This window comes from Typopeltis vanoorti, chromosome 23 (genome assembly GCF_054136105.1).
Source record: "Typopeltis vanoorti isolate ZY-2024b chromosome 23, IOZ_Tvanoo_1.0, whole genome shotgun sequence".
In the NCBI taxonomy this organism is placed as follows: domain Eukaryota; kingdom Metazoa; phylum Arthropoda; class Arachnida; order Uropygi; family Thelyphonidae; genus Typopeltis; species Typopeltis vanoorti.
In genome coordinates this window covers 35,256,001-35,269,034 of record NC_143571.1, presented here as the reverse complement: position 1 = coordinate 35,269,034, position 13,034 = coordinate 35,256,001, and the positions used below count along the sequence as shown (strand labels likewise).

General features: G+C 33.2%; 1 protein-coding gene across 1 annotated transcript in view; it reads right to left on the bottom strand.

Moving 5' to 3' along the window:
* Positions 1-1,242: 1,242 nt before the first annotated feature.
* Positions 1,243-13,034, bottom strand: part of LOC150093776 (nephrin-like) — a 200,110-nt gene continuing 188,318 nt past the window's right edge. The window contains exons 10-13 of the mRNA XM_090413068.1: positions 12,863-12,890; positions 9,903-9,994; positions 9,234-9,364; positions 1,243-1,367 (exon numbers count right to left, since the gene is read on the bottom strand). Coding sequence (XP_090269194.1) covers positions 1,323-1,367; positions 9,234-9,364; positions 9,903-9,994; positions 12,863-12,890 — 296 coding nt within the window. The 3' untranslated portion in view covers positions 1,243-1,322. The remainder of the gene's footprint in view (positions 1,368-9,233; positions 9,365-9,902; positions 9,995-12,862; positions 12,891-13,034) is intronic.

The window sequence follows — 13,034 nt, the reverse complement described above, 5'->3', positions numbered from 1 at the left end:
TATTTATAATTTTATTAATTTTCTTTACGAATTTTATTTTAAAAGTTTTAATAAATTTAAAACTATACTAATTTTACTTCATTTTCTTTTAAATAAAATTTTATTTTAAATTTATTAACTGCGGGTTAATTTTACTTGTAACACTTTATTTTATTCTTTAAAATTTATTCGTTGCAGAATAATTTTATTAACTATTGGAAAGTAATTGATTCCTTTCAAATTTAATAATGTTCAATAATTTTATGAATTTGAAATATCAAAAAATGCCAAAATTGATTTATTTTTATTTTTTCGCGTAACAAAATATTCGGCATGTAAACATGTTTTGATAGTTTTTTGGCTTGGAAATTTCTGCATCGTAAATAAACATAGTAGAATTAGCAGGTAATTTATAATCTCAAAATAATACCTACATACATATAAAGTGAAACGATTTCACATAAATAGGAAATTCGATGCAGATGACGTTTTGATGCTGTAACATTTATGAAATCTAATTTTCTACACCTTTTTATGTGATAAATTAGATAAATACATGGTTGTTATCAAAGGAAATATATTTTTTAATTTGAAATCAAATAAATTAGTCGTAATTAAAATAAGTTAGTATTACGAAAGTGGTTCTCAGATAATTATTTTAATTTAGTTAGAATTCACTTTACGATCAACGATATATTCATAAATATGTGGACTTGGTATGTGATGCATAAATACTGTGCCTTTGGTAACAGGAAACATCTTATCATTAGGTTTCTCAACCCTTAACAACTATGAAATAACAAGTAATAAAAATAAAATATAATGCTGTAAGAATTGCTTATTCTTATATATATTTTCAATAGCACCACTTTATATTTTTATTATAACATTAAAGTTAGAGATAATCAATTTTTTTAACCGTAAATTATGGAATTAACCAAAGTCATCTAACACGTCTTTCTCACCACAGTTCAGCATTAAAATATTGCATTTTGAGTCTTCGAGTTGGTCATAATCCATTTTCTTTTTGCTTCTCTGTCCCCAAAATCGTACAAATCACAAATGTATAATTCTTGCTACAAAAGTTTATTTTATTTTATCATCATCATGATTATTATCCTTCTGAATCAACAGAAGTTTATATTTTCTGTACACAACATTTTATTTCTTCATTTGGTAAGAAATCGGCACTTCTTCCACTTCATTAGCTAAATGCCTTATAACACTCTCCAACAAGAGTACATTAAGATGTTTGAAGTGGCAGCGGCATCTCGGGCCGAAGCGGGTCTACTGCTCAAGGTAGAGTTCATCTGTTGTTTAAATTAAGGTCTCCATTTTCTCTGTCATAGAGGTGTCGTTTCCGTAGAGTAGTCTGGATAATGCTGTTCCTGTACGAAATGAGAAAATGTAAATGTTAATTCAGATGATTAGAATATGATGTAAACAGTTTAATAATGTTTAAGCTGTTTATTAATGATTTATCAGTTTAATTGTAATGCGTATGGACTTTCAGGTAATAGAGTTCGGCATCCAAGTAGTTACCTAATCATGGGGTGTACCATAGGAATGTAAAACTCGATGTAGCTTAAAAAATACCAAAGCGCTTTACATCGATTTTTACAGAGGTCAAGTCTCATGAGAACTGTTACAAAAATAACCTTGTTTGTCTCTATGTATTCTATGTTAAATATTAATGTAAATAACCTTATTGGAATTTATTGTATTTACCGTTTTAACTAAAGTTTCTAGAATGTCAAAACCAAAGACAATGCTTTGCCTTTGAGTTGAGAAAGTTGTTTGTAAGCTCTGCGCATTAACACCTTCAAAGCTTAGTATCAAAGAGGTCCGCTGGTTTCAGAGAAATTTCCACTGCCCGACAAGACAAGGAAAAAAGATCTCACGGGAGGAGAAGAAAGAACGGGCTGGCCTTAACAGAAAGATCAAGGAGAACTACCGATTTCTTCGGGTTTACAACCCTTGGTGCAAGGTCCCGAGAAGGGAAAATAAAAGAGGACTGAGCCAAATATCAGAGGCAGTTTTCCGGCAGAGAACCAGAGGCAGTCGAGAGGAGGCGAGGTCCAGTTGCTGACAGAGGAGAGGCGAGATCCAGCTGCCGAGAGAGAGCAGAGGCGAGGTCCAGTTACCGAAGAGAATCAGAGGCAGTCGGCGGAGAATCAGAAGCATACTGACCCAGAGAAACAGACTTTACGGCGAACCCACGCCAGAGGGAAAAAAATTGGGAAGTCAACTGAAGCCAAAAGCCGCAGAACGATCTTCAAGCCTGTTCAAAAGCTCAGAAAATTTCTTTCCTGAACTTTTGAGTACCGTGAAAATTTCAGTCCAAGAACCGCTAATACTCCGACGAAACGCCCCCCTGAAGCAAGGCCAAAGATGAAAGAAGAACCATAGAGACGTTGATGCAGGACCTTAGGAAGGTATCGTGACAAAGAGCCTTCGTAAGTGTTTTCCAACCTCTAATATACATTCCTTTTGTAATATAGGAGATATGTCATAGATGGACTGATAAGAAATAGTAATAAGAAATATCTATAAGAGAGTCCTCTGAGTTTAACTGAAGTTTCTAGAATATCGAAAACAAAGACAATGCTTTGCCTTTGTTAACCGAAATATAAATTGTAAGATAACTTAGCTAGCTAATGAGTAAATTAGTCTCAGCAATTTAATTATTTTAAGCAGAGAAGTAACAGAGTAATTATATATATATCGTATAGTCATTTAATCTTGAAAAGGAAAAATTTGTTTCTTTATATATTACAGAAAAGAAAAATCTCGCCTCGAGCTTATCCAGGTATCTTAAACAATCTCATTGCGTCTTCCGATCGTCTCCTCGTATTCAGTTTCTGGAAGTATTTTGTCAAATAAAAATAATTTTAGAATTCTGAGCAAATTCCCACTCCCTAGAATAGCTCTGCATATTCTAGGGAGTGGGAACTAAGCATTTCAGTTTTCTTTTGTTGTCATTTTTCAGTAGAATTATTCAGAAAATAACTTAAATAATAAAAATCGAGTTGATTTAGAAGTGATTGGTTTGTATGTTTATGTGTTAGGCAAATTTACGCTGGAAAAGTTCATCATTTGTACTAGTCTTTTCAAAGAACGATTTCAGGCTTACAAAATACTTAGTTCATTGGAATTACAGTTTATTTATAAGAAATAAAGTGTAATTTTCTTATTTAAATCAATTCAAGAATCGCCAAGTTAAAGTGTTTCAAAAAAGACCTGTCTTAAGGAATTTGTTCGAACGCAGTTCTAATATTCTTACAATCCGTAATATGCTGCCTGAGGAAATTGTCCCTCAGTAATTCTATCAATGCGCTTTCCCTTTTCTTGCCCCTCTAATGTGATTCTTAACCACCTTGGAAATGGTGCCTCTAACATTAACTCAATGTTCACTATTACCCACTTTAACCTCAACAACAATTTGCAGAAAATTCCCATTAATATGATACTCAGTCTGCAATATCTTCAGCACAGATTGAATAACCTTTCAGGTGACATCATTAAACTGATACTCATTAACATTTTCCCATAAAACCAATCTGTTCAAGTTAGCCAGCAAATAATTCTGTCATAAATGTCTCTTATCACCCAACCCAACGTAGCATCGTTCGCATATAATTGAATGTTTCTCCTCCAGGCCATTATCAATATTGCTAATATACAAGTTAACCATGTATGATCGAAGCACAGATTCTGTAGTACCTCACTACTCACCTTGATTTTCTTAGATTCCGTACCTCCATGTATTAGTCATTGATACCTGTTAGATAACCACGTTTCAATTGATGCCCCAAGCCTGATTTTTCATATCCATCCCTTTGAGTTTGTATAATAACCTCTTGTTGGGAATTCTGTCAAATGCCTTGCCAAAATCTAAAAGAATCATCATGTATCCATTCCTTTCTCTTATCTAACTCTGCTGTGAATCTATTGTAAAATGAGAGTAGATTGGTAAATAAAATATACCTTTCACAAAGTCACACTGTCCTCTATAAAAAGATCAAAGCATTATCAGCACACTTCTGGATTTGATTCCTTACTAGATACTCTAGAGATATAGAATTGATGTAAATTAGCTGCGTCCGTTCTAGTTCCTCGCTTGTATAGTGGAATTATTTTGCCCTTCTTCCACTTATCAGGAGTAGTGTTGAAAACTCAAACAAACAGATTAGGGACATCTTACTCTCTATTCACATTCCTTTAGTATGCGAGTTGATATCTCATCCAAACCTACTGTAGTGCTAACATCAAGCTCTTGCAATATTTTTAACACCTCCATCATGATTATGCTGATGAGGTAGAGGTATTAAACGTTAGATCATTACTAACTTCCTATCAACAATTTTCCTTCAAATTAATCTATTATTCGTCAAGACTCCAATATTATCCGATCACACCACTTGAGATAAGCTTTGCTTCCTGAATGTTTACAAGTTCTTCACTATCCTCATTTTTAATATGATGCTATCATTGATACTATTAAGTTCATTCCCCAAATCTTTCTCAGAACTGCGGCTTACAGTCTTGATCATGTGTTTTATTTCTAATCCAGTTTTCAGATTTATAAGTTAAAATTGGTCTGAACATTGTTTTATATTGTTTTATATTACAGCTATTTTTGTGTTTTGACTAATTACCTCTGCATCTTCCACGTCAATCATTTCATCCAGATCCATCTCAGCTTCTACAGGATACATCAAGATATTGGATACATTCTATTGGATACATCAAGATTGTATACGTCACCGAAACGATTACTTAAATAAATCAGCTATTTCACCACTTCCTCCATTGATTAACAATCTGCCACGATCATTCTTTTTACTCGTCGCATAGCAAAAGAATTCCTTCAGATTTCTTTCAACCCGTTAACTAACTTCCTTTCATAGTTTGATTTCACTTTCCTCACCATGGTTATTACTTCATTCGCTTCGCATGCTCTTTATACTGCTCATATGACTGATCATCATGGTTCGCACGATATGGGTTCCATAACTTTTTTCTTTTCATCTAGCTCCTCATTGTTCAACACTTCTCATTCTCACGACTCTGGGAATGCAGTCAGTTATAGCTTCCTTGAAATATCCTTTGAGCACTTCCCATGCGCTACTAATTCTTCTACCATGTAATTTCCCATACATGGCAACAGCTGCAAGTTGCCTTGAGCATCATAAGCGCTGTTTTATAGTTCCAGATATATCCCTTCTTAGTGAAAGCTCTTACATGCATCGTCCCTTCCAAAACTTTGTGATCACTTCCACCAACTGGAGGCAAAATAGTTCTCTTTTATCGTCAGATTCTCAGTTGCTATTACAAGATCTAATATTCTGACAACATGATTCCCTTACGTAATGTGCTGAGTGAGGAAATTGTCCCTTAGTAATTCTATCAATCCTCTTTCCCTTTTCTTGCATGCTTTATTCTCCCTCCAGTGCATATTCCCATAGTTAAAATCACCCATAATAATAGTCCTTTCTGAGTTCGCAAAGTTAATTTGCCTGTGGAGTTCCGGGTCCTCTTCAGTTGATCCTGGTCTATAGCGTTACCCGACTATGCATTTTTTCCCCCTGCAAATTTCTGTTTCTCAACAAACAGCCTCAAAGCCTCTAAAATCACTAGCAACACTCCCCCATTCCCATCTTTCTTTAAGTCATATATAAAATCAGCCATAGCAGAGTGTTAATCCCGTAATTTTCACGAGTTTCCACTAAATTTAAAAATATTTGTGATTTTTTTGACGTTACAAATAGAATGTGATCAATTTCACATAGTAAACAAAATAATAAACGCCATCTAAACAAAAATAATAACAAATTTAACAATGCGTAAATATAACAGAGTAATTAAGGTTTAATGCCAAAATTAAGTTCGGGTGGTGCTTTGCAAGAACAAAATTTAAATTATCACCCAGAATCTCCTCTGATTTAAGTGCTATACGAAAGAAGTTTTAATTGCAAAGTAGGTTAATTGCTAAATACAAAAAAAAGTTTGCAAAGAAAACAAAAAAGTGTCCCAGTTCTTGACTTTACTTTTTAGTATAAGCGGGTCTCAAAGGAAAAAAAAAAAAAACATAAATAACATAAAAACGAAGATAACAAAGACACAAAAATGCAAAGTTGATAATTGCCAGTCATTTTTGATTTGTTAACTTTATCAAGAATTTTAAAGTTCTTTATCAAGAATTCTTCGAATTCTTCTAGAATTGAACTTGTCCATGAGAGTTATAAAAATAATTTAGCAATATTGATTTCGTAGTCAATCTAACAATAGTAATAGTCATTAATCGAAAAAATAAAAAAATAACAGAGCAGAATTTCATCGAAAAAGTAATTAATCGAAAAATTTGTTGACCGAAACTCAATTCACCGAAAATTTACAATTTATGCAAACACCATTGAGGAAAGCAATTCGCAAAAATCAGTTGAATTCTTCAAAATAGTAACAGATTGAGACCTGAAATTCTTTCAACACTTCTCGGATTATTGAATGTGTTATGAACTTTTGGAGCTCGTATTCTTTCATTAAGTGTAGATTATTATTATTATTATTATTATTATTATTATTATTATTTTGATACTTTTTCATTGTGGGATTCCTTGCTTTTCTGGATTGCATTTCTTATTTTGTTACTTCATAAATTAGGAGTCATTCTCAATATATGCATTGGTTTTCTATTTATTAATAATTTTGCAAACAAAAAAGTGCAGAAATAAAAACATGTCTTTATTTTCGCACTTTTTTTAATATGAGTTTACAATAAATAGATAATGAATATTTATAAATGTCTATTTACAATGATTTCACATTTTTATTTACTTCATGCTTTATCAGCAGATGTGCTAAAAGAAGGTTTCTTTATTCCTTCCTTTATTTTATATATACTGCCTAGCAAAAAAGTTCCGAACACCCATCCGGACACCCCACAGTGAAGGACTGTTCCGATGAAATCATGGTAAAAGCAATGTTCTGTTCTGCAGGTGTGGGTACGAGAATCAATGCCTCTAGGTACCAGGAGGTGCTGGCTAACCATCTTCCTGGAGCGATGGCGGGGTTCTATGGGAATGCAACCGATTGTTTTTTTTCCAGCAGGATAATGTCCGATGCGTACAACACAAAGGTGGTTCACAGAGGTTGACATTTATTTGTTGTTGCCTTGGCCGGTCCATCATCCAGAATTTTAACCCGATTGAAGTGATGTGGGATATTCTGGAGTACCGCGTACGCCTGTGCAAGCCACTCTCACTAACAACCATCATCAATTTCTGGAGCGTTTGTAGGCCGAATGAAAACGTATCCCATTTACACGCACGCACGCACACACACACACACACACACACACACACACACACACACACACACACACACACACACACACACACACACACACATATAATATATGTTTGTCATGTATATATATATATATATATATATATATATATATATATATATATATATATATATATATATATATATATATATATATATATATATATATACAGTACTGTATATATATATATATATATATATATATTTTTTTTTTATTTAACAAAAATAATAACTTCAACGATGATACAGTATTATTAATCATTGGATCTTGGGCCAGTAAATTTATAGGTATTAGCAGTCATGCCGCCATAAAAAACTGCCGGGCACTGAATAAGAAACCTTTATGAAGATTCACGTCACTTACCCAGAATATATGCAAAATACTTGGTCACGTGCGTCACCACGTATTCTAGACAACTATTTAAGAATACGGCTGTCGGTAATCATCAATAGAGTTGATCACAATGAGAAAAACAAGCGAAGCTTACTGTGGGTGCCCATCTGGCTGGAGCCACGATTTTGAAAACAGCAGAGCTGATGGTTTCTCAAAAACTGAGATATCCTAAGTGTTTAATCAGTGGAAAAATAACCCACATTGCTTGTCTAAGAGGCGTAACTGTGGTTCTAAGAGTGTTCGTCAAGAAAACGAGATCGCCTTCGTCTTGTACGGACGACGGACGAATGGAACTTCATTTGTGTGTGTGTGTGTGTGTGTGTGTGTGTGTGTGTGTGTGTGTGTGTGTGTGTGTGTGTGTGTGTGTGTGTGTGTGTGTGTGTGTGTGTGTGTGTGTGTGTGTGTGTGTGTGTGTGACCTCAAACAAACTTCAAACTTCATATGGACTACGCTTGTTCCAAGTGCTAACATAGGAGAATCCTAAATCTCTCATTGGAGAATAAAAGTAAAGTAAAGCACAGGTGTTTCAAAACCGGGGACAATTTCTCAAGGAAAAATTAACGAAGAACTATTTTCTTATAAGGTTACACTATTTAGAGAAATAGATGGTGTAATTAAGCACTAAAAGTTGTAGGAGTCATCCATTATACTTTTTAAGCTGAAGCTGAAATGATTCTGAAGAAAGCGAGATATTCTCTAAAACTGACCTTGAGAAAAAAAATTAAAGTCTCTATTTTATATGACAAAAGTAAATATGAGTTGTTTCCAGAAAACAATATAAAGAGGACGAAAATTGGGAGTCTTTGCGATTAGCAGTTATTAAAACTGGAATTCTGACAAGGGGAAAAAAAACCCTCAAAGAATGTTTTCATGAACAGGACTTCTCACGTTTTGTTCTTTGGCTATTAGAGTAAGTTAAAACATTGCCATTATCGAAAGATAATCTTCTGAAGATAGTTATTAAAATCCTCGATGACTGCATAATCGTGCTGTTTCTCTTAGATCATTTTTGAGAATTTCATCCAAATCATTAAAACACTATCTCAAGATAGTAAATTTAGTGAATTATGGATAGCAAAAATTGTTGTTCGACGAACTGTTTTTTCCATAATTTTTCATTTAAATAAATTCTTATTTTATTTTATCGATAAATTCGATAAACTTATCGATGTATTCTTTTTCGGTGAATTGTCTTTAGAAGAATTGCCATTCGGTGAACTATTTTTCCGATAAATTTTTATGGAGAATTTTTATGGGACATTTATCAATGCTTTGCAGTAATGAGTTCGAGTAAGTCAACTAATCTCAAACAGAGTTGAAAGGATTTTTGTATCTGGAAAAGTGGGCTTCCCGTCCACCGACAATAAACACACGACTGCAAGACAGAATCCACATTTTTTAACGAATCCAACCCATAAGCGATTGTTGCGTTAAATAATTTGAAATAAAACAAATTCGCACTACAATCTTTCGTAGTGCGAATTTGTTTTTCTTGCAATTTTTCTAGTCTTACCTTAGTATATTTCCTAAGTGGTAACGTGACAATATTTTCTAGAGGCACCTTTCCTTTTTGTTTTAAACTTTCAAATGGAATTTCGCTTGTCCTTGTGTCGATATGCTCGTGTTTTTCCTCGCTAATATACGCTGAAATAATAATAGTAAAAATTAGAATTAAGTTCATTTTGTACAACGTTTAAAAAATATGGAACGACATAAAATAAAATAAAAATATAAATAAAAAAAATATATATTTCATTCTGGTCTATTGTTTTAAGAAATAAATAATTAGTACAATCAAAGTATTCAACAAATCAAATGGCTTTTTTTAAGAAGAAATATTCTTATTAGCTATGCAAACAAAAAATATTGTTTTTAACGTAAACTCACACTCGTCTTAACTTTATCTTTTATTTTAATAGCTCATATTTATTATCTTACAATACGGAGATCAGTACATAATTTTCTATTTGTTATATAAATATATTTAACCTGCAAGAACGCAATGTGTTTAAATTAAAAAAATAATTCTTTCAAAATTGCAATTTCAGCTCTATTTTTACGATTTAAATAGTTTCTAAGGGAATTTTAAAGACCGCAACTATTTCTGATAATCATTTACTACAAAAGTCTGACCAAACAATGAAATAATAAGAATCAAGTCATAAAATACCGGTATACTTACTTTGAGGGTCATTTTTAGCTGGAATAACATCTGGACTTTCGACTGTCGTGTCAATAGGTTCTTCTTTGTATTGTTTGAGAGGAATATCGGTTCTGGAAATAAAATTAGACTTTTATACAAAAGAATTTTATTATTATTATTCAATAATGTAGATAGATACATATATATTAGTTATTCATTGTAAAAAATCTTTATAGTCATTATTGTTGATATTTTAATAATATGTATTGTAAATACATAATATATACGCAATAAAATATTATGATAAAAATTATTATTTTCAAACCTCCATGGAGTCCAAAGACTCACCGCGGGAGGTCCTAATGTCGAGTACACAGTTATAAATCTGCACCTTAAATACGAGTATCTTCACCATCTACGCACTTACCACACTCTATCGGGCAATGCATTCCAATCACTAACCAGTCTTCATGCAAAAATCCTGATCCTCACCAACATGCTCAGCCTCACTTTGTATGGCTTCCAGCGATGACCTCTTATTCTCTCCATGTCTTCACCCATTCTATGCAAATCTCGTTCACATTAATTCGGTAACAACAACAACCCTTTAATAATTCATGTCTCAATCATTTCCCCCTCCTCCTATCTACCATTTTTTGCAAATCGCATTTCCTCAATATGTCTTCGTACTCAACATTCTAGAAACCAGAAACCATCTTAGTCAATGGTCTCTGGACCCCTTTTCAATACATCTTCATCTTTGTGACCAACTCTGTGCACAGTAATCCATTTATGGCCTGATCAAAGACTTACAGAAAACCATAACGTCGTGACTTCTACAAGTCAATTCCCTCCGCATCCCCATTATCCGCTTTTCTGTCATCACAATATTAGCAATATATCCCCGAAACTTTAGATCTTGTCCACAGTCACTCCCAGATCGCTCATCTCCTCTACCTCTTCCAAGATATTTCCACCGATTGTATACTCTACACCCTATCTCTACTTCCCAAATTTTAGAACCTTAAACTTCTCCGTATTAGACGGATAATCCCCCACTGACTTGCATATTCATCCAGTGCATTCACGTCCTCTTGCAAAGCCACAAATCCACTCTACTCCTGACAGTTCTCTCCACTTTTGCATCATATGCGAACAACTGCATATCATCATTCAGACCTCTCCCAATATCATTAACATAAACGTTGAACAGCAACGGTCCCAAAGCAGACTCTTGGGGTACACCACTAGTGACTTTCCTCTTCTAGGATTTCGCTCTTCTATATAACTGATTGATACCTATCAGACAGCCCATCTCCAATCAAGTGCACTAATGTACTGTTCCAATTTAATTACCAACTTATCATGTGCAAATTTATCAAAGGCCATTGCAAAATCTAAATATACCACCTTATTCTTAATAAGCAAGTAGATGGCTGAAACGCGATCTTCCTTTAACCCATGCTGACCATCCCTCTCCCTTATGAATAATACACAAATGACATTCTACAGAAAGATACTGTACATATATTTAAATAAATGTAATATCATCTGAGTGTCGTGTCATTAAAACATGACACATTTATTAAACCAAAAATAACTTTTGGCAGTGATCCTTTGAAGTTTCTGTGAACTAGGAAATGAACTACGTTTTTTTTTGTATTAAGTTTACATTTTAAACCAACTTCAATAGCATATCACATTCGTCATGATGATGATGTGTACATTGTTCTTTATCCTTTACTATCTTTGTTGTTCTTCATTATTACATCCCAAAAAAAAAAAGAAGATCCTTGAAAATTGTAGACATTTAAATTCTTTTGGTATAATAATTTATATTCTATAAATGGCAAAGGGACCAAACCGGAATACATTTCAAAATCCATTAGAAAGTTCCATCAGAAACCAAAAGCTGAGTTGAAAACAACGTGCAGAAATTCATTTTTGAAGCCAGTTATATATTATTCTTGACTAGAAGTGTATTGTCACATGGTGTAGTCATTTTGATAGATGGATCTCGCCTGGAAACAAAGACACTGCAGATGAAAAATCAACTGTTACAAAAACTTAGGTTGGGTTAGCTTTCATTACACTCTTCACCCGTTGTAGCCATTCACTTGAAAAATGAGAAATTCTCTAAATTCTTGATGTCTTTTTCTACGTTAACCGGATTGAACATTTTAATATTCAGAAACAATAAACACAATATCAGTTGGGTCATTTGCTCGTGATACCTAATGCTTCTATTGCGTCTTAACTCCGAGTTCAGTCAGTGTGATTTTAACAAGGTCGTAGTGGTGCGACTATGCATACCCTCTGAACGACAACAGAGGGCCTTAGAAACTCCTTCCAAATCTCATTATCTCTTGGGAACTAATCTTCTCTTATCTATGGCGTCTATAGCCCTCACACCATCTGATGCTTTATTGTGTGAATATATTAAAAGCGCAAAGTATCTCGTGACCGCATTCTTTGAACCAACAACATCACATCAACGTAGGCATGTTTGTGGAACATTTTCTACCATTATTTCGAAGAATAACGACAAATCTTCAAAATAGCCTTTGGACTATGTCATTATTCATTGCTAAGTTACAGTTTAAATCAATGCAGTACCTAAGTTTTAATTACTGTTGTGTTATTTTGGTGCATAATGTATATTCCATATTTTGGTGATTTTAACGCTTAGAGACTTCATGTATGAGATCAGCAACAATTTTATAGAGACAAGTTCTGATATATTTGTTCATTTAATTTCGTTGTTTAATTAAATAATAGGTGATCAAATCAAAAATATCACGAATATTATTATGTACAAATGATAATGTCAAAATTCAAATCAAATATCCAAATAATCCACGCATCGATTATATTTAATTAACCCAAACTAAATTTAACTGAATTCCATTAAAGCTATCGATTAAACACACAACAAAACTCTTGAGATTTGTTTATGAAAAAACAATTTAAATGATTAATATTGTAAGTCGTCTACTTACTTTTTAATTTCTTCTTGTATGAATTGACCTGGATGCGTAAGAGAAAAAATACGTATCAAAATATCAAAATAATATAACTAACAAAACTGTTACAAAATATACACTGTATTATTAAAATAATTCGGGAAAATATTGTAATTTAATCCAGAATAAATAAAAAAATGTGAAATCC